The 14,414-nt window shown below is 41.2% G+C and overlaps 1 protein-coding gene across 1 annotated transcript; it reads left to right on the forward strand.

Moving 5' to 3' along the window:
* Positions 1-1,499: 1,499 nt before the first annotated feature.
* Positions 1,500-6,015, forward strand: LOC136463009 (uncharacterized). Its single transcript, XM_066462060.1, has 10 exons — positions 1,500-1,839; positions 2,960-3,001; positions 3,098-3,242; positions 3,426-3,655; positions 3,809-3,866; positions 4,040-4,117; positions 4,213-4,301; positions 5,066-5,147; positions 5,235-5,408; positions 5,622-6,015. The coding sequence occupies exons 1-10, from the start codon at positions 1,670-1,672 to the stop codon at positions 5,757-5,759; spliced, it is 1,206 nt and encodes a 401-aa protein (XP_066318157.1). The 5' UTR covers positions 1,500-1,669; the 3' UTR covers positions 5,760-6,015.
* The last annotated feature ends 8,399 nt before the right edge of the window (positions 6,016-14,414 follow it).

Here is a 14,414-nt window from a genome sequence, read left to right on the forward strand (position 1 = left end):
GGCTAGTGCCTTTTTGGCACGGCTCCGGCATCGGCTTTTGTAATGACAGGACTAAACGAGTCAGCTGGTTGCCTTTTGTTTGTTTTTAATTACACAGTACAATGTAGACGTTAGCAACGCACGTACACCCACTCTCTATAAATACACGCATGCAAACCCTACTATTAAAGCACAAAACCGTTAAATTTTGAAATATTTGCTCCCACAAAAAGTCCAACCAAACCACTAGCCGCAAACGCGGATCGTCCGATTTCGTGTGGTCGTGCGAGCCAGCCTAGGCCACCTGCTGCCCGCTGAGGACGAGACGTTCCACGCTTCCTTCTCAACACGGGCCGCTCGTGCTCCTTCTACCAGCCCGCTTCGGTGCTTACTTAGGCCATGTTTGGCATGGCTCCAACTCCAAATAAAGCAGCTCCACTCCAGAAATCCAGGTGGAGCTGACTCTGAGTGGAGTTGGAGCTGTGTTTTTAGTGTGTTTGGCTAGAAAGAGAGTCTCAGCTCCAGAACCATGTTCAATCGTGTAGAATGCCCACTTTGTCCTCTGAGTAGGACCCACATGTCATCCTCTCTTGTTGGTTGCTACAGAGGAACTCACCATTGTCTACGGGGAAGAGGGCGCGCCGCGGCAGAGAGCTCCGTCCGCCGGAGTAGGAGAGGGAGCCGTGGTAGAGAGCTCCGTCCGCCGGAGCAGGAGAGGGAGCCGCGGCAGAGAGCTCTGTCCGCCGGAGCATGAGAGGGAGCCGCAGCAGAGAGCTCCGTCCGCCAGAGCAGGAGAGGGAGCCACGGCGGCGCCGCCCGGCGAGGTGGGCTCAGCGGGGGAGGTCTGGTAGCCACAGGGGGGGTGAGGGGCGGTGGTAGCGGACGGGGTCGCCTAGTCGCGAGGAAGCCGCGCGTACGCTTGCTGGGGACGGCGGGGGGCTTCACGTCGCCCTCTTCTCCTTCTCCGGCAGAGATGGAGGCGTCCTTCTTCCCCTTCTCCTCTAGGGTTAGGGTTGGGGATGGAGGAGACCTTCTTCTCTTCTCCACTAGGGAAAAGGTGGGGGATGGAGTAGAGAGGGGGAAGAGAGGCGGGGGAGGGGAGGGGAGGGGAGGGGCGCCGGCCGGCGATGGCGTCGCTGGGCCATGGCCGGCGGAGGGCGCAGTCGCCCAGCGCGCGTCGCCCGGTCATGCGGATTCGCGGAGAGAGAAAGGGAGGGAGGGGGAGTCGGCCGCACACGGGTGTGGGAGGCAGAGCGAATAGAAAGAAAAACGGTTCGAGTTGTGTAATCAGTGGCAATTGCGGGTAATTTCACCCCAACTCCACGTCTAGATCTATTTTGGCCAGTTCTAGAGTAGGGGAAGAGGTGCTCCGAAACTCCACCTCCATTTGCACTACAGTTCCATGGAGTTGGCAACTCCATGGAGTTTTGGAACTGGGATATTTGGCTGAAAAATTGGTTGGAGTTGCTGGAGTTCAGCTCGAGAGCCATGCCAAACAGCGCCTTACTCGAGGCCCACCGTTTCCGGTCCTCTTGGAGTTGGGCCTTCTTCCCACCTCCCGACCGGTCCGCCGCGCAGTTCCAGTTTCGCCTCTCGTCGCCGGCCCCGGCGACCTCCGCCTCCTTGATCTCCCCCGACCAGCAGCTTCCCCACTCCCCAGCCTCGCACGCCCCCCTTCGCCGGCGCCATCATGGCGTTCGGCAGACGGAGCCCCGGGTCCTCGCGGCTCCCTCCCGCGCTCACCATCGTCACGGCGCTACTCTTCGCCTTCCTCTCCTCCGCCGCCGCGGCAGCGTCATCGTCCACCGACGCGATGCACAACAACAACTGGGCCGTGCTCGTGTGCACCTCCCGCTTCTGGTGAGCCCTCTTCATCCTCCTCGTCGTCTGCCCCTGCCTGGCTGGCTGGGGATCCAAACCGGTTCTATCCTACTGGACTAGTATAGAATACTAAATCGTGCGCGGCTTATTAAAGTTGTATTGAATTCACGGCGCTGGTCAGAGAGCTTGTCCCGCGCTCATGTGACATCTAATTGGTGGCGGATCACACAAATGATACTGTGTATTAAGTAGTGTGTGGTTTTTGGATCCCTATCCCATAGATAATGAATCCAAGTTCACATTTGCACGTACCAGTAGTTGCTTGCATGGATCATTGGATGATCTGGTTGGGGTGGAGCTGATAGTAAGAAAACACACAACAGCGAGAGAGAGCATTAGCTTCTCAGACTTCCAACTAAGAGCTCGTTTGGATCTCTGGAATCTGGTGGAAACAGAATCATATTGTTTGGGCAGTCTGTTTGGCTCTGTTTAGAACTAAAACAACAATTCCAATCAATTCAGTGAAGCCCACCAGACCAAGATAAGATTCATGGCTTGAAAAGTGGAAAGTCCAATTCCATTTTATTTACTCGCCTGCTGCCCCTGTCATTAGATGCATCTGACATGTTCCTTGTAACCAATAGACAACCACGAGTCCACGACGTTAAAGGAGCATGATTGAGCATGCCTGCTCGGCTGCTCAAAGATGCTGGAAAAGCATTCAAATTCAGTGGACCCAAATGGGCCATATAGTATTGGTTTACTGTTTTTGCTGCAATACCTGAGATTTATTACAAAAATCTAGAATGATTTGGCAGTTGTTCTCAACAAGGGATAATCCAACAACAGATCTGCCATTTTGTCGCAGGTTAAGAATAATCATGCTTCAAAAGTCAAGTGCTTTGAGCAACTATGTGAGTCAGTTGTGAAGTCACCAACCTAACAAGATCAAAAGTTCTTAAACAGAGTATTGATCGAGATAGATACAGTTTTGCATGTCTGTTCAGTTCTAGGTGACTTAATCGTGTTAGAGATATCTCCATTTTGGATGCCTGTCATGTTCTCATAGTCTAATCTAACAGTAGCATTCAGCTAGGTGGATAATTCTTTACGTTATTTGTGCATAACTCTTACTAATTATTATTGTTAATGTTCCCAGGTTTAATTATCGACACATGGCGAATACATTGTCCCTTTACAGGTATCATATTAATTTGATTTCATGTGGAATTATTAATCCATTCTCTGTTTAGTGCCTACAGCTTATTCCATATTATTGCCTTTTGTTTCCTTTCAGGACTGTTAAGAGATTAGGAATACCTGATGAGCGAATCATACTTATGTTGGCGGACGATATGGCCTGTAACCCTAGGAACAGCTATCCTGCCCAAGTTTTCAATAATGAGAACCACCAGCTAAATCTCTATGGTGACAATGTTGAGGTGAACCTCTGCATTCTGTAAATATTGTTACTGAACCATAACATGTACGTAGTGTCTAAGAACACTACACAGTGCACCTCACAATCACTTAAGTGCACATAATGCTTGTCTGATCCGAGTGTTTGAAAACATTAGCAAATCATAATACTTTGAATTTTTGCTCTTTTTTACTTTCTATGACAGGTCGATTATCGAGGGTATGAGGTGACAGTTGAAAATTTCTTGAGAGTTTTGACTGGTCGACATGAAAGTGCTGTACCAAGATCGAAGCGTCTCCTTAGTGATGAAGGAAGTCATATACTTTTGTACATGACTGGACATGGTGGTGATGAATTTTTGAAGTTCCAAGATTCTGAAGAGCTTCAGAGCCATGACTTAGCAGATGCTGTGAAGCAAATGAAGGAGAAGCATAGGTGGTTTATTCTTTGTCAGTTTATTTTATTTTTTCTTCAGATTTTACTTTCCCATAGGTAAAATCAACGAATTTTCAAGAATCAAAATGCTTCCTTACCATCTTCAGCTTGCAATAGTTGGTTTTGACCTATTCTCTTTTATCTGTCTTTCAGATTTAAAGAGCTGCTGATAATGGTAGATACCTGCCAAGCTGCTACTCTCTTTTCGCAGGTTCGTTTCACTGGTAGAAATGCATCTTGTAATATAAATATGGGCCATGGCAATTTATATCATATTACTGTAGGCTACTAGGTTTAGACAAGATGTGGCACAGATACACATTTTCTGTATGTACATGCTATACCTATGTATGTAGCCATACCTGACATATTTAATATCTGCAGCTTCAATCACCTGGTGTTTTGGCGATTGGTAGTAGCATGAAGGGTGAAAACTCATATTCTCACCATCTTGATTCAGATGTGAGAACATCCTTTCCATTTACAGTTTTGTATAACTTCATTTTGGCTTAAGTACTTTTCATCAAGCTGATCAATCTGATCTATTGTTGTGGCAGATAGGTGTTTCTGTTGTGGATAGGTTTACCTACTATACACTTGCTTTCTTTGAGAAACTGAACATGTATAGCAATGCCTCACTGAACAGGTACAAGTGTAAAACAAACTTTAAACAGTGTTGCTAATCTTATGCATATTGATCCATAAGTACTTTTAAGTGCTGTATTCCAAACTTAATGTTCTCACATGTTTTTTGTAAGATAAAACGTTTCCATGAGGAATGTGTTATGCCTCTTTTAGGTCTTATTGGGATGTGCATTGAATCCAAACGCTTGGCTCATTTTGCATTAAGATAGGATGTTGAGTCTGTTGTGCCATTTGAAGATTTGCGTGTGATATGATGTTAGTAGAAGGGATATGTCGGCACACTATCTTTGGTACCACATAAGAAATTGAAATCCACTGCTGGCAACTGGCAAATTTTATCAAATCTGCTATTCTGTGGTTACATTGGATCCTGTATTGTGGGACATAAGCATAGCATCTATTTTTTTACATCAAGCACGGCAAAATATGAAAATGGGCACTACAGGTCATAGAGGGTATGCAACTTTTTACAATAACTTCTGAAAGAAGCCACCCTAAACTGTCAAACAAATTACTGTTATTTTGTTTCTCAAACAGGCAGAAGAGCTGCCCGTCATTGTATTATGTACACAGTAGTAAAGATCAGCCCACCAATTACTATTCTTATTGCATGCTCGAACATTGTTTATGTTGATTTTACTTACCTTTGGGAATCTATCGTGAAATTCTGCTGCTAAACTTTGGTAACATTCAACTATGTTATGTTAGAAACAATGTATATGTTCATATTATATTTTGATAGCCTTCTCATTTCGTATGCTGCAGTCTTTTCACCTCATACAATCCTTCCATGCTGATGTCTACTGCGTATTATCGAATGGATCTTTATGAGCGGCCCTTAAATGAGGTAATGAGACAGTATATATTTCTGGATTCTAATTAACCACTCTTGTTCACACAAATCTTTTTCTCTTTATTTTCTGTCATTGATCAGGTGCCTGTCACAAATTTCTTTGGATCAGTCATGAAGACTCTCCACACAGATTCAGCCTACTCAGGTTTCTTGGCTGCACATGACTATGAAACTCCCTTGTCCGTCGGAGATAATCTTGATGATCATTTCAAGTTAAAGGACAGAGCTACCCCAAGAAGATCAAACATAGAAAAGGTGAATTCTAGTTTGAGTAAGTTTTGAGAGAGCTAAAATAGTGGTGCTAGCTTCTAGGTCTACTTGGTTGAATCATTGAGTATCCTAGACGGTCTTGTTCTAATTCTCTTATGCTATTATTGTTCTCCTTTCTATAGTTCTGATGACTGTCAAGCTTCGTCTCGAAAAAAGAAAGTTTTGAGATACTAATACTTTACAAATTGCAACACGCAGGAGGCACAATTAACGCCTCATGGATGGACTGAAGTTCTGCTTGAACAGCTGGAGGGAAAGAATACTGACACTGTTGTGCTGTATGGTTTGGGAGCTATGGGTATATTGTTGGCACTTTCAACTTGGTTATCAATGTAGGCGCTAAAAACAGTTCTGTTCACACACGCGCTATCCAGGACCACCCCCCCCCCCCCCCCCTTCCCTGGCGCGTGCGGGAGACATCCAGACAACCAAAAAAAAGAGAATATGCTTGGGAGGTTCTTTTGTTTTCTTTGTCTTGATTTTAAAATTCATTAACGTCAATTAGAGTTCTCTAGAAATTGCTGTATGTAGTTCTTTGGAAATTACTATGTTATTACTCTTGTAACATGATCTTTTGGGAATGATTTGTGCATCACATATCTCCATCAGTCTGGTTGTTTTGATAGCCATTTGAGTAGCTTGTCTCCTTGCAACTTTTGATATATTACTATATACATATCCAGGTCTTGGATGATAGAATAATAGTCCAATGTTTAATTTTCTGGAAGCTTGTTGCATGATGAGGTTTCCTAACAGGAAGACCAATCTGCATGCACATTATTAGCCCATATACGGGCAGATATCACGTCAATAGTCGAAGGACCATATACTGTATACTATCCATTTATATCATGGAAAAAGATCATTGTTACCACAGAAGCTTTTCTTCGTTGTGTTCCATTACCATACTGTAGTTCAGTTTAGTTCATTGCAGGATACATATAGCAATTTCTACTTTTGACATAACTTTGTTTAGTCCCATACAATACAAATTTACTACTTCTGTATGACGGTGTCAGCTCATAGCTAGGGTGCACAAGTAAGTGTGTTTAGCCAGACTTGCCCCAACCTGCCATGTGTTTTTTGTCCATTTTATGGTTTATGGGGTAAACTGTAAGTGTAAGATTTTACAGTTGAGTTCACTGTTATTTGATGATATGATGCCATGTATTTTAAGTTCATGTATCAAGCCATGGTCCAATCATCCGATGGTGCTGCAACGCAGTTCTTCTGCCCTTTTGGAGCATTTGCCTTGTATTAGCAATTACTCCCTGTATTCCAAACTATAATACCTTTTGGCTTTTCTAGATTTATAGGCCTTTATAGGTCCTGTTCGCTTTACTAAAAAAAAGTCATGGCTGAAAGTATTGTTCGCTGATTTGTTGTGAGAGAAAAATACTGTTTGTTCGTTGAAATAGTACGACTCATAATACAAGTGAATATGGCCATAGTTTTTGTTATACGCGAGAGAAGAATGTGTCGTGGTCGTGATATTCCGGCCGGTGCATGGTCGTTTTCGGCGGAGAGAACGCATGATATCATCTATATCAGCCACGGACCAACGTACGGTACGGTGACGTGTGCCTTGACGCTGACCCTATACCATAGTATCATGCGTCGTCGTAGGAGGAGTACGTACGTGCTAGCGGCAAGCACGATGGCGACGGCGACGGCGACCCAAGTACCGAACCATGGAATTTAAACAACGGCGACGCCCGATTTATTAGGAACAACGACGATCCAATTAAGCAAACGCTGCGCTTTGTGCCGTTCTCTCTCTTTCTCGACCAGTTCGTCCTCTCTGTCGTCTCTGATGAGAGTGATGTATGTGCTTCCATCGGTCGTCTCTCATCTCTCTCTGTCTCTCTGTATCATCTGCATGCAATCAGCGTCGTCGATGGAACCGAGAAACAGGCCGGCCGGCTAGCCGCGGCCGGCACAAATTGAAGGACCTATTAGGCCCGGTTTAAGATTCTAAAAAATTTTCACCCCAAAGTGTCACATCGAATCTTGTGGCACATGCATGAAGTCCTAAATATAGACGAAAAACAAAACTAATTGCATAGTTGGGTGAGAAATCACGAGACGAAACTTTCGAACATAATTAGTCCATAATTAGACACTAATTGCCAAATACAAACGAAAATGCTACAGTAACCAAAACCAAAATTTTTTTGCCAACTAAACGCGCCCTTAGCTGGCTAGCTCATAATTTGTTAGGAGTACGCCCTTATTTAGTTATCCCAAAATCCAAACTTTGGCACTATGCAAAAAGAAGATTCCCCGTCACATCAAACTTGCGGTACATGCATGGAGTACTAAATGTTGACGAAATCAAAAACTAATTGCACAGTTTGGTTGTACTTTGCGAGACGAACGTTTTGAGTCTAATTAGTCAACGATTGAACAATTATTATCAAATACAAACGAAATACTACAGTACGCTACAGTGATTCCCGCGGCGCCAACTTCGGGCAACTAAACGCGGCCTACATCGGATTCGATCTCTCATCTACTATTACGTAGTAGGAGTAGTACTCTCTCTCTCTCTAGTACGTGACGGCCATCGCCTACGCTGTGACAGACAAGGACGGACTAACCATGCATGCTTCATTGCTTAATGTAACGGCCGGTGTCTATATATATTATATTATTTAATTAATCACTGAAACAAAATGCGTACGTACGTCTGTCATGTACTCTTGTCGTCTTATTAGCTAGGTACGTTAGACGGCGTTTTCACGTTGTCTCACCCCGCAGGAAATAATGGACAGCTGAGATCCATCGTCTAGCGACCGCTCTACACCTACTCGATCGTCCATGGATGCGTTCCATCCATCTCGATGATTCCTATGCATGTGGCATTCAGTCTAGCACAGTGACTCCTCCGATCCACAGCTACTACCTTCGTCTGTCTGTCCAACTGTCGACGCAGAGCCCTAACGACATCGATCCATCGGTTTCTTGCCTCCGCAAACTTTTGTTGCATTTTCTGCCGTTTGGTGAAGGCCTAAGGAAAATTGGTGTGTGTATATATATATATATAGAACTACTATCCTGTAGCTGGCTACAGAATAACTTATTCTGTAGCCACTTTGAGTTACGATAATTACTATGTTATTTTACGAGATTATAGTAACTCCTTACTAAGTGGTTTAATATAACGTTATGGTAAATATCCCCCATGTGTTATAGTAACCCAACTATCGTAAATATGTATTTATATTATGGTAAATTAGTATATAAAATTATAGTAAATGGAGGTGGCTACAGAATAACTTATTTTGTAGCCGGCTACTGAATAGCCTCTCCCTATATATATATATATATATATATATATATATATATGACCGCAGAATAAGTTATTCTTTGGTCACTTTTAGTTACGATAATTACTATACTAATTTACGAGATTATGGTAACTCTCTCATAAGTAATTTACTATAGCATTATGATAAGTATCATCTTGAATTATAGTAACCCATGTATCGTAAATGTGTATTGTCATTATTGTAAATTAGTACAAACATTATCGTAAATCAAGATGGTCATAGAATAAGTTATTCTGTGGCCAGCTGTAGAATAGCCTTACTGTATATAGGAGAGTATATTTGGTAGCCAGCTAAAAAATAAGTTATTATGTAGCCATCTCCATTTACGATAATTTTATATACTAATTTACGATAATGTTAATACATATTTACGATAGTTGGGTTACTATAACACATGGGGATATTTACCATAACGTTATAGTAAACCACTTAATAAGAAGTTACTATAATATCATAAATTAATATAATAATTATCGTAACTCAAAGTGGCTACAGAATAAGTTATTTTGTAGCCAGCTACAGGGTAGTAGTTATATATATATATAGGGTAAGGCTATTCTGCAGTTGGCCATAGAATAACTTATTCTATAGCCACATTGATTTACGATAATGTTTGTACCAATTTACGATAACATGAATATGCATTTACGATACTGATGTTACCATAACTCACCGTGATATTTACCATAATGTTATAGTAAATCACTTAGTAAGAAACCCAGGACTAGTCTACCATAATGACCAGCAAGGACGTCAAACAAAAACCGGAGACCCGATCCAACATGATTTTGAGTCTGCCTCGGTCTCCAGGACTAGTCTGCCTTAAACTGGTCACCCAGGACGCATCCGAACTCCGTTTTCGACGATCCACATATGGTTGGAAAGCTAATTTGATAAGGAAGCCAATCCAAGTGGTTTCAGGTCAAAAGCCCTTTAGAACCAACGGAAATCGTCGAAACAAGTCAGCCTCCAGAATCTGTCAGGGTGCTGCGACACCATCTTTTGGTCCGTTGGACCGTGTATCGTGTTTGTGCCCATTAGGGGGCGCGTCCAGGGTAGGCGATGACTCTAAGACCTTTATAATCATACGCCGCCACCGACATTAGGTTTTAGGTTTTGCTTAGATTAATCTATCAAGAACAGTTTCGCCGTTCATCGGTTTGTGAGACCCCAACTTCGTGAGATTAATCATCCATCTGCAATTTGGTTGCTTTCTTTCTTGTTCTTGCTTGTGTTCTTCGTTGTGCAGGCAGGGATTAGCCTTCTTGGCGAGGTCAACCGGATCCGTATCTCGGTTGATAACCAGAGGAGTTGTGGTGCTAAGATTGCAGGGTTCGATCTTTCAATCTGAAGCCGAATCGGTGTGTCATTCTCCGCCACAACGATAGTTACCTCTACCTGACGAAAGATCGGGATCCCCATTTCCATTACGTGTGTTTTCAGGGTACCCAGCTGGGGGCATTGATTCGTAAATCGCCGGGCCATCCGGTATGACTTGTTTTGTGCCTAGCACCGTAGTAAGAACTGAAAGATGAAAAATGGAAAAAGGAACTCTGATTGCTTACCACCTGCTTGAAAGTAGCATATGTGCTTACATAGAATGGTTAGTTAATGAACTAATACGGCTTTTTAATAAAAATTGAATATAAGGACGCACGTTTAGTAATGCTTCTTGCAGATGCAATAAACCTACAAGCCAGATAGCCTTGCATATCCTTGGAGTCTTTTCCTTCCTCCTATCGGGTAAGTCTTGCTGAGTACAATTGAGTACTCAGGGTTTTATTCCCCCTATTGCAGGTGATAGGTGGATGCTAAAGCTGACTCTTGTGTGTGGATTCCTCCTGGTGGGCTCAGCGAGGATTCCTTTACGCTGCGATCATAGTTGTTATTTATAACCCTCACCAAATGCTTTTATAAATGAAAGTTTCATAATCTATTGTCATAGTTTATATATCAATACTTTATCATGTCTTGATTAGTTATTTATTTCCGCTGTAACTCTGTTCATATGTTTATATTCCACTGTTCAATTAAATTGTTCATAACTCTGATAATATGATTATATTTTGCTGTTATAATAATAAATATTATACTCTAATGTTGTATTAAAAGTGATGTAAGAAATGGTGAAGAATGATGTAAGATTTATTCTCTCATTTGTGATCCTGATGGGAAATATGGATTTTCGGGTTCTTCCCTAGGGTGTACCCAACAGAACCGAGTAATTTAGTGTTCTCCTTCGAGTGCTTAGTGTCTAATGGAAGACGAGCACCCCTAGGAGGCATTAGATTAGGTGGTTCTGCCATAGCCTATTTACTAGCATAAGTAGGAGAATGAAGTAGTGAAATGTGCAATCCAGGTATAATAGAGAGAAACCCATTCTACTATTTTGATTTTGAGATAGATTAGTTCATTCGCATGCTTAGTTTTCTAGACTGTAGACCATGGAACTACTGTTGTGTTCCTACTTGACGAGGTGCAACAATGTTATTTAAATGAAATAATTTTGATTTCAGCTATCTTAAAATCATTCGAAGCTCAGTAATGGGACCGCTTGTTAGGCAAAGCAGTGATGTTTTTGTTTTTATTGGGGAAGCATGATTGCATGTTTGGCATGGTTGGCCTTGGTGGTGTTTGGTCCAACTTTCTCTTTCTGGAGAATATGGACTAGTACATGCCCAGTACTACCGAATTTGCTTGGGTGTTCTAGTTCTTTACCCGGCTTGGATCTTGTATTTGTTGATTTTAACTCGCATAACTAAAATTGGTCCATTTTTTCGAGAAAGGCCTAGAAGCTAGAAGTACCTAGTGTTTATAACAAAAATACTGATATTTACAGACACTGAAATTAGAAGCATGTTTGTCTTATCTCTCCTTATCATTCAAGGCAATGTTATCAAATCTTCTAATCTATCCTCGTGGCCATGGCACTGATCAGCCCAACTAACCGTGACTACTCGTGACTAACTGTAGTGCATAACTGATCGCCATGTCACCGATCAGCCTGACTAATCATGACTAATCATGATTAGTCTGACAACTTGATAAACTTGATTCAAGGTGAGATTTATGTCTAGAGTAAGGATTAGCAGGCTCCTTATCTCCATCTTCGATCAACCTAGCTGAACTTTTTGTATTTGGATTTATTCTCTGAATTTTCATGAGTTCTAGCTTATGTGTCAATTTGATTTCTGCATCACATCACTTATTTGACCTTTTGCTGATACAGTTTTCTCGAACTGATCTGTGATTTTGTTTCACTGAAACTATTTGTAAAAAAGAACTATGATATGAGACTGCTGCTAGTAGTAGCAGGCTAGCAGCTGATCCCCATGAAGTCCGGTTGTATTGGTGGCTTCTCCCACCACCACAGGCGTATCCAGTCCTCCAAGTTGTCTTCACTTTTGTTTTCTTTGCTTGGCTTGTTTGGACATGCTATTGATTCATATTTTTATTTAGTTAGAGATTGTAGCATTAAATCAACTTCCTTTTTGTGTAGTCAAATCTATGAATTCTACCTGCCTATGATTTATGGTTAGCATATGGACAACACGCCCATAACAATTTCTGTTGTTTGTGTGCATTATTTTGAATGCAATTCTGCTCTCTGCAGTGTATAGTAAATCTAATAGGCAGGCACACAAATCCTGAGAAACTTTTCCTACTACTACTCTGTTTTTATAATCAGGACTACCTGGTAGTGGCCATGGGTATTTTGTAATATGTTAAGGCTTCTTACAATTTGGCGACTTTTTGTAGCATCACACTTTTGTCTCTGGACACTTTATACCCATTTTCTCTAAACTTCCACTAGCCCTAGTCACATAGCAGCGTTGACACATCTACTGACCTTTGTGATAGACATAGCAACGTTGACACATCTGTGTGCTTCAAGGTGAGTATGCATTGGTAGCTGGCCAGCTTGGAATGTACTTAAACTTTAGCTCTGAATTTTACGGTGCTCCTGCTGTAGTCACAAAATCTTAATCCCTTAAATCACTTATGACAATAGTGCTAGGTAGTTCATCAGTACCATCCTTAAATTTCTTGTTCATCAGCTTTGATTCAATAAATCCCTTGTAATGGTGCTGTTAAAATCACCTGCATCATTCTTTCAATACAATTTTATATGTCCACATCAGTAATTGGGACGGGGAGTTTTCAATGCTATTGAAGGATATTTTTATGGTTTTATCGATTTAGTATGTCGAGATTATTCGAAATAAAATTTATTTTTGCAGCCACAAGCATAATTTCCTTTTTTCATAGGAAACTAACTCACTGGACCCGTCGATTTCTTGTTTGATCTGAGCTTTCTTATCTCACAATTTTGTTGACAACCAAATGCTTAGTCTTTCAACTAAACATTACTTCTAATACCATATTTCCAATAATAATTGTCCCCAGAACTGAACCGTACATATTTATTTGTGAAACTACAAATTGTTTTGAGTTGGACCTTCAATTTCTTTGTTCCTGTACCACATTTACTGCTACACCTATTAATGTTGATTGTTAAACTCAATCGTTTGTGAGTTGGAACCTAAAAAAGTCTTGGTCACACCCATTTATTTAAAGCTTGTATGTGACCATAGAAAATAATTTTTTTTTCATTCACAAGCAACTTCATTTGAACCATGCAATATTATGAAGAATTTTTTGTTGTTACAAATTGTTATTTGACTTTGAAACTGTCTCGATTTTCCTTTTTGATTCTCACATAAGCATATTCCATATATATTTCTTTCAATTCATAAATTGCCTTCACAAATGAAATTATTTACGACCACCTTTGAGGTCTTTCTGTTCATGGGCCTTGTAATGTATCCTTGGCTTACTGAATTATTTATCCTGAGCAATAAAAGCTCCATTTTTAAGGCCATGGTTATTTTTCTTGTTTTTGATCCGCAATGGCTTATCTCCAAAGTCATATGTAACCATAAACGTTCATTTGAAAACTACATCTATTGTTTCCTCTATAAGATCTGCAAATATGTATGGCTTACTTTGTTATTAATCATGAGTGTTATTTTTTAATGTTTTCTTTTGTTCTCTTTCTTTTGACAGGTGAAGCAATTGGTGACCATTACAGCGCGAGAAAAGGGATAGGGATGCAATAGTTTTTTTCCCTTCAGATGGTGTTGTTTTTCAGATAAAAAAAGTAATATAATTTGGCAAAGAGCTGTTGGAACCCTAGTATTTATGATCCCAATGAAGGTTATTTTAGCTGTCATATATCGTATGTGATTTTGTAGAATAGCTCAGATGGAGCCACAAACTTGTGTATTCAAACTGCAAAGTGTATTGCTATCTTCTTTCACTTTTCATTTACCTGAAAAATTATATTTTTTTATGAAAAATATTTATGGTTTAAAATACACTCTGTATGATTTATTTACGGTTAAAATCAAAGTTTTATGATTAGTACCATCATAGATACATCAAATCCGTTGATGTTCCAGTTGGAGACTTTTATTTTTGTTGCCTTATACCTATATCTCAAAATATAGAATTTACCTTTAAGACGTTCTGTCGGGTTCATAAACCTGGGGTTCCTCACGGACCGGCTTCCCCGCAAAGGCTCGGCCCAAGCAGATAGCACGCAACGCATGGGCCGGCCCAAGAGTCTAAACAACAGGCCAGAAGGGCGATCCAATCA

This window comes from Miscanthus floridulus, chromosome 7, assembly GCF_019320115.1.
Source record: "Miscanthus floridulus cultivar M001 chromosome 7, ASM1932011v1, whole genome shotgun sequence".
NCBI classification, from domain to species: domain Eukaryota; kingdom Viridiplantae; phylum Streptophyta; class Magnoliopsida; order Poales; family Poaceae; genus Miscanthus; species Miscanthus floridulus.